Below are 13,878 nucleotides of genomic sequence, written 5' to 3'. Positions count from 1 at the left end.
CAGTTGACAGTGAGAGGACTTATTATTTTTTTGCTGAGTTTACATGCAGTACACTATATATACAAAAGTAACATTACTGTTTTTAAAGTCTGCATCCTTTTAATGTAAATTGAGTTTAATTCCATAAACATTGTTTTGAATAAGGCCTTATTTCATACCATGTAAGAGGTTTAATCTCTTCTTTCCTTGCTAAAGGCTTGTGCAATAGCTCTCATTGCTGCTTTATCAGCCCACCTTTCCAACCTGAATGAGGAGAATCTAAATATTTGTTGATACTGTTGCAAAGCTAACTAAAATGCAACATTCCCCAAGTGAGGGTGACCTTCACTCCAGCGGTGATGACTTCATGAACTTCGACGGAAATATCATGATCATTAGAAAACAAATGGACTCCTCTTTGAAAATACGGATTTCTCCAAAACTCAGTTGTCCTGAAGCTGCATAGAAATGCCAGGACCTCGGATCAATGGAGACGCTCAAGTTTATCTTAATCCTGCATCTCGACACATTGACACTCTAAACCTTCTGTAACCTTCTGTAACGTAGATGCAAGGAGTCAGGAAGCGGATGCAGATGGTGAGTTTAATAATGAACATGCAGAGTACAAAACAAGACAAGCATCTGGACATGAAAACTGAACCAATACTGACTGAAGAGTGATGTGTGCCTCATGATGAGGTGCAGGTGTGCTTCATGAGGGTTGCCAGGTGTGCATCATGATGGGTTGCCAGGTGTGCATCATGATGGGTTGCCAGGTGTGCATCACGATTGTTTGCCAGGTGTGCATCATGATGGGTTGCCAGGTGTGCATCATGATGGGTTGCCAGGTGTGCATCATGATGGGTTGCCAGGTGTGCATCATATTGGGTTGCCAGGTGTGCATCATGATGGGTTGCCAGGACCGGTGGTTAGTAAACTGCCGACGTTGAGCCCTGGAGTGGGGTAGAGGGGCCGGCGGGGGGCGGTCTGCAAAGGTGGAAATCTCAGATGTTGTTGGGATCTAGAATGGAACCCAACACCGCTCCTCTGGACCATACCCCTCCAAGTCCATCAGGTACTGGAGCCGACCCCCACAATGTTGGGAGTCCAGGAGGGATCTGGTGGCAGGGCTTCCCTCGATGTCCAGGAGAGGGGTATGATGGGGGACAGCTTCAGCCAGGGGACCAGGAACCACTGGCCTGAAGAGGGGAAACATGAAGAGGGTGAGATCCGGTAATTAGTGGGGAGCTGTAGTCTACATGTTACCTCATTGACCCTCCGGAGGACCTTGAAGGGCCCTACAAACCGGGGGGCTCAGCTTCCGGCAGGGTAGGCAGAGCGGAAGGTTCCTATTCGAGAGCCAGCCATTGAGAGATACATGGCCCCCACCTCCATAGGTTCAGGCTCTGCCTCAGGAGAGCTAAATGAGGGAGGCGAGTGGCGCGGTGGACATCGGCGCTCCCGAAAAAGGTTATCCAGATGGATGGCCAGCGAGACGAGAGTGTCCAAGGATAAGTTGTAATCTTGACATGCCAACACCGTCTGGACCTCCTCGCATAGTCCAATGTGGAATAGACCACGGAGAGCCGGCTCATTCCATCCGCTGGATGCTGCCACAGTCCGAAAGATGAGGGCGTATTCCTCAGTGGTCTGACCACCCTGCTGGAGTTGAAAAAGTTGCTTACCTCCCCTCTCAAGGATGGTCGAAGACCGCCCTGAACCTCTCATAGGAACCCTACTCACCCTTCCAATATGTCCCATAAACATCACAAATGGTCCTTTTGTTCAATTAATTCCGTCGATATATATCCAAAATGTCAATTTATTTGGCGTGTTTGATCCAGAAAAACACTGGTTCCAACTTGCTCAACGTGACTACAAAATATCTCAAAAGTTACCTGTAAACTTTGCCAAAACATTTCAAACTACTTTTGTAATACAACTTTAGGTATTTTTTTACGTAAATAATCGATAAAATTGAAGACGGGATGATCTGTGTTCAATACAGGAAGAAAACAAACTGTAGCTAGCTTTCTGGCCACGCGCCTCTATCTAACAGTACACCTCAAATGATCCTCGTTCAAGATGGCCGTACTTCTTCATTACACAAAGGAAAAACCTCAACCAATTTCTAAAGACTGTTGGCATCCAGTGGAAGCGATAGGAACTGCAAGAAGGTCCCTTAGAAATCTGGATTCCCACTGAAAACACATTGAAAAGAGAGTGACCTCAAAAAAAGAAAGAAATCTGAATGGTTTGTCCTCGGGGTTTCGCCTGCGAAATAAGTTCTGTTATACTCACAGACATGATTCAAACAGTTTTAGAAACTTCAGCGTGTTTGCAATCCGAATCTACTAATAATATGCATATCTTATCTTCTGGGGATGAGTAGCAGGCAGTTGAATTTGGCCATGCATTTCATCTGGACGTGAAAATACTGCAACCAAGAAGTTAACTAACAGGTTAAAGCCAGCTTGAAAGAGCCACTAACCTAGCTAATCTGCTAACATTAGCCATTAAGCTAATGAAGTTAGTCCCAGATGAGTTTTCCAAGGGAGCCCTCTTTCTGGAGAAGTAAATGAATGTTTCCAACACTGTAGGAGCTGTACCTATGACACTAGCTGTACCTATGCTGAGTAACTGGATTACTCAGCATGCCAATGAGGCAATTATAGGCTTGAGGTGGGCTTCCTTGATCACACCGGTAGCCAGCCTACGTAAGAGATGCAGAGTGGAATGTTTACCTTTTCTACACCGGTGGCTGGACGGTGTTCGTGCATGTTGGATGCCTCCCCGTCTTGTCGTCTTTTGTTATACGACTGGCCGGTCTGGCCCAGAGTTCGTTCGCCTGCCTCTCCTACCCCATCTGATAGCTGAGTCGAAAGAAGCACAGCAAGAGGAGTATGACAATCAACGATAGTCGCATGTCATGAGCTGTGGAAGCCAAAGACAGCAGCCTCCCGTAAAGCAGTCTACACTTCCAACAAGAGGCCCGGAGTGGATACAAACAAATAGTTTGGCCGCCCTGGAGCCTGATCTTTCTGCACCGTCGCTGGGGGTACCTGTATCTGTGGCCGCTGTCCTTCCCTTATGATTTCGAAGTTGGCAACCTTACATCCTGTGTCAGGAACCTTTCGCAGGGAGTCAGGAAGCAGGTACAGATGGTGAGTTTAATAATAACGAACATGGATAGTACAAAACAAGCAACGTGTCTGGACATGAAAACTGAACCAATACTTCCTGAAAAGTGACGCTAGGGAGTGCTAGATAAAGGGGGAGTAATCAGGTGTGCCTCATGATGAGACACAGTTGTGCGTATGGAGGGTTTCCAAGTGTTTATCATGATGAGTTGCCAGGACTGGTGGTGAGTAAACCTGCAAAACTATTGAAAGAGCTACTTCCTGCACTTGGCCCTCCTATGTTGAACATAATAAATGTCTCCCTATCCACCGGATGTGTACCAAACTCACTTAAAATTGAGGTAATAAAGCCTCTCTTGAAAAAGCCAAACCTTGATCCAGAAAATGTCAAAAACGAACAGAGTATATCGAATCTCCCATTCCTCTCAAACATTTTAGAAAAAGCTGTTGCTCAGCATCTCACTGCCTTCCTGAAAACAAATGATGTATCCATAATGCTCCAGTCTGGTTTTAGCCCCCATCATAGTACTAAGACTGCACTCGTGAAGGTGGTAAATTACCTTTTAATGGCGTCAGTCCAAGGCTCTGCGTCTGTCCTCGTGCTCCTAGACCTTACTGCTGCTTTCGACACCATTGATCCCCACATTCTTTTGAAGAGATTGGAAACCCTAATTGATTAATGCAGACAAGTTCTCACCTAGTTTAGATCTTATCTGTCGGAAAAATATCAGTTAGTCTCTGTGGAAGGTTTGTCTTTGACAAATCAATGGTAAGTTTGTGTTTCTCAAGGTTCCGTTCTAGCATCACAATTGTTTTCACTATATATGCTACCTCTTGGTGATGTAATTGGGAAATACAATGTCAACTTTCACTATGCAGACGACACACAGCTGTACATTTCAATGAAACATGGTGAACCCCCAAAATAGCCTACCCTGGAAGCCTGTGTTTCAGACACAAGAAAGTAGATTGCGGCAAAAGTTGTACTTTTAAAATCGGCCAAACAGAGATGCAATTTCTAGGTCCCAAGAAAAAAAGAGATATGCTATCCAATCTGACAATTAATCTCAATGGCTGCACAGTCGTCCCAAGTAAAACTGTGAAGAACCTCTGCATTTCTCTAGACTCTGATCTTTGGACAAGCATATAAAAAATATTTCAGCTTTCTCCATCTTCTGAACATTGCAAAGTGGGTGGGGATATATCCTGCCTGGTTCGCCCATTCCAGGGGTAAATTTGGACCCTCTCTCGCCACATTTCTACCCTCTCTCTCTCTCTCTACCGCCCCTGCTGTCTCGACCTCTGAATGCTCCGGTATGAAAAGAAAACTGACATTTACTCCTGAGGTGCTGACCTGTGTCACCCTCTATAACTAATGTGATTATTATTTGACCCTGCTGGTCATCTATGAGCATTTGAACATCTTGAAGAACAATCTGGCCTTAATGGTCATGTACTCTTATAATCAGGCACAGCCAGAAGAGGACTGGCCTGACCTCAGAGCCTGGTTCCTTTCTTTGTTTCTTCCTAGGTACCTACCTTACTAGGGAGTTTTTCCTATCTACCATGCTTCTACATCTGCATTGCTGCTCTTTCAGGTTTCAAGCTGGGCTGTCTGTATATGTACTTGTAAAAAGTGCTTTATAAATACATTTAACTTATTGATGACTCTGAACAGTCATCTGCGGGGAGCGGGTTTTTCTTTATTTTTACTATTTTCTACATTGTAGAATAATAGTGAAGACATCAAAACTATGACAAAAGAAACACATATGGAATCATGTAGTAACCAAAAAAAGTATTAAACAAATTAAAATATATTTTATATTAGAGATTCTTCAAAGTAGCCTCCATTTGCCTTGATGACAGCTTTGCACACTCATCCCTAGCCTCGTCCACTCGCGTCCACTCATCCCTAGCTGCGTCCTCAGAGCTTGCGCAGACCAGCTGGCTGGAGTGTTATGCACATATTCAATCTCTCCCTATCCCAGTCTGCTGTCCCCACAGCAGAAACCAAAAGGTATCTGAACTAAATTACTATCGCCCCTTAGCACTCACTCACTTCTGTCATCATGAAGTGCTTTGAGAGACTAGTCAAGGATCACCTCTACCTTACCTGACACTCTAGACCCACTTCAATTTGTTTACCGCCCCAATAGATCCACAGACAATCAGTCTCAACTGGCCAATTGCCAGAGGAAATGCAGAGCGCAAGATTAAAATAAAATGCTATAAAATTCCAACTTTCATTAAATCACACATGTAAGATACTCAATTAAAGCTACACTCGTTGTGAATCCAGCCAACATGTCAGATTTTAAAAATGCTTTTCAGGCGAAAGCATAAGAAGCTATTATCTGATAGCCTGCACCCACCTGCACCAGCAGTAAACAAATGAGCTAGCATAGCAGGCGCTACACAAAACGCTGAAATAAAATATAAAATACGCATTACCTTTGACGAGCTTCTTTTGTTGGCACTCCAATATGTCCAATAAACATCACAATTGGTCCTTTTGTTCAATTAATTCCGTCCATATATATCGAAAATGTCCATTTATAAAGTGCGTTTGATCCAGAAAAAGACAGCTTACAACGTCCCTACAAAATATTTCAAAAGTTGCCTATAAACTTTTGTATTTTTGTATAAATATTTCAAACTACCTTTGTAATACAACGTTAGGTATTTTTAAACGTTAATAATTGATCAAATTGTAGATGGGACAATCTGTATTTAATACAGGAACGAAAACAAACCAGCACTGCTGTTCACGTCTTGCGCAACTCACAAAAGTGTCCCCAGTTCCGAGTTGGCCTACTTCTTCATAGAACAAAGGAATAACCTCAACCATAATCCAAAGACTGGCGACATCGTGTGGAAGCGGAAGGAACTGAAAATGGGTTCCTATTAAATATCCAATGACAAAGACAATATAGTGAACAGAGAGGGGGGAAAAAAAAATAAAAAATTGAACAGTTAGTCCTCTGGGTTTTGCCTGCTACATAAGTTATGTGATATACTCACAGACATGATTCAAACAGTTTTAGAAATTTCAGAGTGTTTTCTATCAAAATCTATGAATAATATGCATATCTTATATTCTTGGCATGAGTGGCAGGAAGTTGAAATTGGGCATGCTATTTATCCAAAAGTGAAAATTCTGCCCCCTAGATTTAAAAGGTTATTAACACCATAGCACCCTCCAAGCTCATCATTAAGCTCCAAGCCCTGGGTCTGATCCCCACCCTGTGCAACTGGGTCCTGGACTTCCTGACGGGCTGCCCCAGGTGGTGAAGGTAGGAACTAACACCACCACTTTGCTGATCCTCAACACTGGGGCCCCACAAGGATACGTGCTCAGCCCCCTCCTGTACTCCCTATTCACCCATGACTGCGTGGCCATGCACGCCTCAATCATCAAGTTTGCAGACAACACCACAGTAGTAGGCCTTGTTACCAACAATGAGGATACACCCTACAGGGAGGAGGCGAGGGCCCTGGGAGTGTGGTGCAAGGAAAATAACCTCTCACCCAACGTCAACAAAACAAAGCAGCTGATCGTGGACTTCAGGAAACAGCAGAGAAAGCCAAACCTCCCCCCAGGTGGAAAGCTTCAAGTTCCTTGGTGTACACATCACTGACAAACAGAAATGTTCCACACAGAGCCTCTTTGGCTTGGCACCTAAAACCCTCACAAACATTTACAGAGGCACAATTGAGAGTATCCTGTCAGGCTGTCTCACCACCTGGTACAGCAACTGCACCTTCGCAACCACAGGGCTCTCCAGAGGGTGGTGCGGTCTGCCTAACACATCACTGGTGTCAAACTACCAGGACACCTACAGCAACCAATGTCACAGGAAGGTCAAAAATATCATCAAGGACAATCAACCACTCAAGCCACTGCCTGTTCACCCCACTATCATCCAGAAGGTGGGGTCAGTACAGGTGCATCAAAGCTGGGACCGAGAGAGTGAAAAACAGCTTAGATCTCAAGGCCATCAGACTGTTAAATAGCCATTACTAACACAGAGACTGCTGCCCTTGAAATCACTGGCCACTTTAATAATGGGACACTGGTCACTTTACTAATGTTTACATATTTTGCATTACTCATCTCATATGTATATACTGTATTCTATCCTATGCTACTGTATCTTAGTCTATGCCCTCTGACATTGCTCATCCAAATATTTATATATTCTTAATTCCTTTACTTCAGATTTGTGTGTATTGTTGAGAAATGTTTTAGATATTGCTTGTTAGATATTACTGCACTGTTGGAGCTAGACACACAAGTATTTCGCTACACCCTCAATAACATCTGCTAAACACGTTTATGTGACAAATATGGATAAAAGCGTCTGCTAAATGGCATATATTATTATTATTATTAAATAAATTGAATTGATTGCTGACTTTTATTTTGAAAGAGGGACCTTTCGTGCACCACCGCTTGACGTTTGCTTCGCATTCTGGGTAATGTAGTGCTTAGTCCAGTTGTTATGGACTTCCACAGAGGTTAGTTCCTCTTCTCTTCGTGATAAAGGTAGACATTGCAGTCATCGAATAGGAACTGTATAACAACGTCGCGATATTTCCTGGAACGCTTTCTTAACAGACCAGGCAGGGGATTTAGGGTTTGAGAAGTCAATGTGAGAAGTGTGAAAATGCTTCCTTAATTAATTTTCTCGAAAGCTAAAGGCACAACCTAGTTTGGAGCCAATGTCTTTTAACATGTTATTACTCCAACCTCGTGAAAGTGACAAACTGACAAGTTAAAAAACAATTATAGTCAGAAAAACAACTGTATATCGAAGTAGGGGCTTTGATTTTGACGGCCTGCACATGGGATGAATAGAAGACTGTTTGACCCGATGACGTGCTTCTACGCTTTGAGCTGAACTTGTCAACGTCGCCTGTACACGTGTGATCAGGTTTTTTTATTTTTTATTGGAGAAGCACTTTTAGCCAATCTTTATACTGTACTGTATTTGACTGTATCCTTCCAAATTATGCGTGGAAAAACTATAATAGTGACTGGTGCCAACAGTGGCATAGGCAAAGCCACAACAGTTGAACTACTAAGGCGCGGGGGTCGGGTGATCATGGCTTGCAGGGACATGAAGAGGACTGAGGAAGCAGCACAGGAGATTCGACTGGAGACTGGTCCAGATTCGGGAGAACTCCTCATCAAGTGCCTGGACCTCGCATCACTGAAATCCGTGCACAGTTTCTGCGAAGACATCATCAAGGTACTCTTATCAATTCAGACGTGTGAGATGACATCTGGTCAAGTTAGTTCACTGTTTTTAGCATAGCATACGTAGTTAGTCATTTAGCTAGCTAACCAGCCAGGATTGATACTGCATATTTAGATAGCTTGCTGTAACGTTATAGCACTGTAGCTAGTTAAGTAACGTTATATGGCTCTGCTTTTCTTGCGCAAATTATTTTGCTCTTAGACCAAAAGCTGCCAGCTACATGTAAACAAATCAAAGCTGTTAGCTAACTAGCTATTACAAATGTCACCTAGTCAGACCATTATTGTTGCAGCTGGCTGATAGGCGTTATTAGGTAAGTAAAGTTAAGCGCGGCACAGATCATTTTCGACCAACCTTTAGTTGGCGAAAGTTCCTAAATTCCAGACTTGGAAGACAACACGTCTAATAAACGTCCATTCTATTTTGCAAGGGGGTTCACTTTGAAAAGTAGCCACCCTTTGCCTCGATGACAGCTTTGCACACTCTTGGCATTCTCTCAACCAGCTTCACGAGGTAGTCACCTGGAATGCATTTCAATTAACAGGTGTGCATTGTTAGAAGTTAATTTGTGGAATTTATTTCCTTCTTAATGCGTTTGAGCCAATTAGTTGTGTTGTGACAAGGGAGGGGTGGTATACAGACGATAGCCCTATTTGGTAAAGAGCAAGTTCATATTATGGCAAGAACAGCTCAAATAAACAAAGATAAAATACAGTTCATCGTTACTTTAAGACATGAGGGTCAGTCAATGCAGAACATTTCAAGAACTTGAGAAGTTTGTTCAAGTACAGTTGCAAAAACCATCAAACACTATGATGAAACTGGCTCTCATGAGGACTGCCACAGGAAAGGAAGACCCTGAGTTCCTTCTCCTGCAGGGGATAAGTTCATTACAGTTACCAGCCTCAGAAATTCCAGCCCAAATAAATGCTTCATAGTTCCAAGTAACAGACAGACACATCTCAACATCAACTGTTCAGAAGAGACTGCGTGAATCAGGCCTTCATGGTCGAATTGCTTCAAAGAAACCACTACTAAAGGTCGCCGATAAGAAGAAGACTTGCTTGGGCCAAGAAACACAAGCAATGGACATTAGATCGGTAGAAATCTGTCCTTTTGGTCTGATGAGTCCAAATTTGAGATGTTTGGTTCCATCCGCTGTTTCTTTGTGAGACTCAGAGTAGGTGAACGGATGATCCCTGCATGTATGGTGCCCACCGTGAAGCATAGAGGAGGTGGTGTGGGGGTGCTTTGCTGGTGACACTAAGTGATTTATTTAGAATTCAAGGCACTTAACCAGCATGTCTACCACAGCATTCTGCAGCAGTACGCCATCCCCTCTGGTTTTGGCTTAGTGGGACTATCATTTGTTTTTAAACAGGACAATGACCCAACACACCTCCAGGCTGTGTAAGGGCTATTTGACCAAGAAGGAGAGTGATGGAGTGCTGCATCAGATGACCTGGCCTCCACAATCAACCGACCTCAACCGTTTGGGATGAGTTGGACCGCAGAGTGAAGGAAAAGCAGCCAACAAGTGCTCAGCATATGTGGGAACTCCCTTCAAGACTGTTGGAAAAGCATTCCAGGTGAAGCTGGTTGAGAGTATGCCAAGAGTGTGCAAAGCTGTCATCAAGGCAAAGGGTGACCTTTGAAAATCTAAAATATATGTAGATTTGTTTTTTAACACTTTTTTTTGGTTACTACATGATTTCATATTTGTTATTTCATAGTTTTGAGGTCTTCACTATTATTCCACAATGTACAACATTTGACTGGTACTGTATTTAGCAGATGTTATTGCGTGTTTAGTGACATGCTTGTGTTCCTAGCTCCAACAGTGCAGTAATGTCTACATTTCACAACAATACACACAAATCTAAAGGTAAAATAATGGAATTAAGAAATATATCAATATTAGAACGAGCAATGTCAGAGTGGCATAAAATACAGTAGAATAGAATACAGTATATACATATAAAATGAGTAAAGCAGTATGTAAATGTTATTTAAAGTGGCTTGTGTTCCATTATTAAAAAGTGCCAGTGATTCCATGTATATACGGCAGCAGCCTCGAAGGTGCAGGGTTGAGTAACCGGGTGGTAGCTGGCTGGAGATGGCTATTTAAGTCTGATAGCCTTGAGATAGGATCTGTTTTTCAGTCTCTCGTCCAAGCTTTGAGGCACCTGTATTGCTCTAGTCTTCTGGATGATAGCGGGGTGAACAGGCTCGGGTGGTTGATGTCCTTGATGATCTTTTTGGCCTCCCTGTTACCTCGTGTGCTGTAGGTCAATCTGTAAATATTTGTGAGGGTCTTGGGGTGCCAAGCCAAATTTCTTCAGCCTCCTGAGGTTGAAGAGGCGCTGTTGCGCCGCCTTCACCACACTGTCTGTGTGGGTGGACCATTTCAGATCGTCAGTGATGTGTAGGAACTTGAAGCTTTCCACCTTCTCCGCTGCCGTCCCGTCAATGTGGATAGAGGCGTGCTCACTCTGCTTTTTTCCTGAAGTCCACTATCAGCTCCTTCGTTTTGTTGAAGGTTATTGTCCTGGCACCACTCCTCCAGGGCCCTCACCTCCTCCCTGTAGGCTGTCTCATCATTGTTGGTAATCAGGCCTACTATGGTTGTGTCGTCCACCAATGTGAAATAGACAAGATGGCGGCGTACACATCTTCTCTCATTGATTGAGACAGGTGAGTGTCATGATCACTTTGGGCTGGACACCAACGTGCTCCTTTTTTAACTGTCTTTGTTGCCATTTATGAATGTGTTTGTTATTCAATGCATTTCTATGAGCTATAGCAGTAAAATACACATTTCTAAATTTTATCAATTTTTTTAAATATTTTATTTTATATACGTAAAGTGGTAGCCTAAATGATCTATGACCATCTTAAAACAATTCCATATGTTAGCTTAGTCTGAAAAATGATCTATGCTATTCTTAACGTTACCTACCTAATAACACCTATTAGCCAGATGAAACATTTTATGTTCTGACTAGGTGACATTTTTAATAGCTACAAGCTATCTTGTTTGCCCAAAGAGTAAGGGGTTAAACAGCTAGCAAGCTCTGCAACTATTGCAGAGAGAAATAAGAGCGTCTGCTAAATGACTTAAATGTAATGTAAATGTAGAAGAAAGAGGCATAACAGGTACCATTTCACTGTACAATAACATTTGCATCACACTGGTCTTTACACACTAGAGTCTACTTTACACTCTTGGGGAAAAAAATAAAGTGCTATCTAGAAACTAAAGTTGTTCCCTTAGGTGAATAAAACATTTTTTGGTTCAAAGTAGAAACCATTTGGCTCCATGTAAAAACCTTTCCACAGAGAGGACCCAAAAATGCAAGAAGGGTTCTCCTATAGGGACAGCCAAATAAACCTTTTGGAAGAGTTTTGTCATTTGTCAAATCTGGGACTTAATGCACATGCACTCATGTCATAAATAGCTAACTTTCTTTAACTGTACCTATTAAATAAAGCAGTTGTTCCCAAACTTTTTCGGTTACTGTACAACCAACTGAATACCTCTGAAGTACATTTTAATATGTACAGCCTATGGTCTCATGACCCTTTTCAAATACCCCTTGTGGATAGGCCAAGTACCCCCAGGGTCCTAGCACCCCAGGTTGGGAATCACTGGAATAAAACATCGACCCATCTATAAACACGACATTACAGCAACGTGGAGCATTATTAAAGCTTGTAACCAATCTTATTTTTATTTGTATGTTTTCCAACAGGAAGAGCCCAGGATTGACGTGCTGATCAACAATGCAGGGATCTACCAGTGCCCTTATACCAGGACGGAGGATGGCTTCGAGATGCAGTTCGGGGTGAACCACCTCGGCCACTTCCTCCTCACCCACCTCCTCCTGGACCTCCTGAAGCGCTCTGCGCCCAGCCGCGTGGTTGTGGTCTCCTCCAAACTCTACAAGTACGGCGAGATCGACTTTGACGACCTGGATAGCGAACGGCGCTATGACAAGGCCTTTGCCTATGGCCGAAGCAAGCTAGCCAACCTCCTCTTCACCTGCGAGTTGGCCCGCCGCCTCGAGGGGACGGGGGTGGCGGTCAATGCATTGACCCCGGGGATAGTGAGGACTAACCTGGGCAGGCATGTCAATATCCCCCTCCTGGCCAAGCCCCTGTGGGAGCTGGCATCCAGGGCCTTCTTCAAGAGCCCAGAGGAGGGGGCGCAGACCTCGGTCTACCTGGCCTGCTCGCCCGACGTGAAGGAGGTCCAGGGGAAGTGCTTTGCGGACTGCCAGGAGCAGAAACTTCTGCCCAAGGCTACGGACCAAGAGGTGGCCAGGAAACTTTGGGATATTAGTGAAGTCATGGTGGGCATAACCATGTGATAAAGAACGTCAACCTTTCACTCCCTCCAATTTGAACGCAAAGAGAGGACTTTTGGACCTCTCAAAAAAGGTGAAGTGAACTAGCAAAAGGCAAGGGCAGTGTGAATGCAAAGAGAAGAGAGGTTTTTGTTACTTCGTACTGCAGAGAACTGTGCCCTGGATGCCTGTTGCTATGCATTGTGATTATATTGCCTTGACACTGGCTTTTTCACTGGTATGTTGTTATACCATGCCGGCAATTATATTCAAGTCTAAGTGAAGGGAGATATGGTGTAAGTGACTTTAATATGGGATCATAGCTTTCACCTGGTCAGTCTGTATAATGATGTGTATAGACAGTATATGAATAGAAAAGGTGTGTACAGCAGTAGTTATATAGGATGGTGTGTATAGACAGTAGTTATATAGGATGGTGTGTATAGACAGTATGGACAGTAGTTATATAGGATGGTGTGTGTAGACAGTATGGACAGTAGTTATATAGGATGGTGTGTGTAGACCGTATGGACAGTAGTTATATAGGATGGTGTGTATAGACAGTATGGACAGTAGTTATATAGGATGGTGTGTATAGACAGTATAGACAGTAGTTATATAGGATGGTGTGTATAGACAGTATAGACAGTAGTTATATAGGATGGTGTGTATAGACAGTATGGACAGTAGTTATATAGGATGGTGTGTATAGACAGTATAGACAGTAGTTATATAGGATGGTGTGTATGGACAGTAGTTATATAGGATGGTGTGTATAGACAGTAGTTATATCGGATGGTGTGTATAGACAGTAGTTATATCGGATGGTGTGTTTGGACAGTAGTTATATAGGATGGTGTGTATAGACAGTATAGACAGTAGTTATATAGGATGGTGTGTATGGACAGTAGTTATATAGGATGGTGTGTATAGACAGTAGTTATATAGGATGGTGTGTATAGACAGTAGTTATATCGGATGGTGTGTATGGACAGTAGTTATATAGGATGGTGAGTATAGACAGTAGTTATATAGGATGGTGTGTACAGACATTAGTTATAATAGGATGGTGTGTATAGACAATAGTTATATAGGATGGTGTGTACAGACAGTACAGACAGTAGTTATAATAGGATGGTGTGTACAGAC

At 43.1% G+C, this 13,878-nt stretch overlaps 1 protein-coding gene across 1 annotated transcript; it reads left to right on the top strand.

The window, feature by feature from the left end:
- Positions 1-7,629: 7,629 nt before the first annotated feature.
- On the top strand, positions 7,630-13,168 carry rdh14a (retinol dehydrogenase 14a). The gene is made up of 2 exons (XM_046308950.1): positions 7,630-8,374; positions 12,136-13,168. The coding sequence occupies exons 1-2, from the start codon at positions 8,135-8,137 to the stop codon at positions 12,751-12,753; spliced, it is 858 nt and encodes a 285-aa protein (XP_046164906.1). The 5' UTR covers positions 7,630-8,134; the 3' UTR covers positions 12,754-13,168.
- The last annotated feature ends 710 nt before the right edge of the window (positions 13,169-13,878 follow it).

The sequence above is a fragment of the Oncorhynchus gorbuscha genome, linkage group LG17 (genome assembly GCF_021184085.1).
Source record: "Oncorhynchus gorbuscha isolate QuinsamMale2020 ecotype Even-year linkage group LG17, OgorEven_v1.0, whole genome shotgun sequence".
Taxonomy (NCBI): domain Eukaryota; kingdom Metazoa; phylum Chordata; class Actinopteri; order Salmoniformes; family Salmonidae; genus Oncorhynchus; species Oncorhynchus gorbuscha.
This window is presented reverse-complemented; position numbering and strand designations above follow the sequence as displayed.

What these genes read in the sequence shown, in the direction of transcription:
- rdh14a (XM_046308950.1), top strand. Translation starts at nt 8,135, where the DNA reads ATGCGTGGAAAAACTATAATAGTGACTGGTGCCAACAGTGGCATAGGC. An exon ending in TCTGCGAAGACATCATCAAG is followed by an intron (nt 8,375 to 12,135) that starts GTACTCTTATCA and finishes GTTTTCCAACAG; the next exon opens with GAAGAGCCCAGGATTGACGT.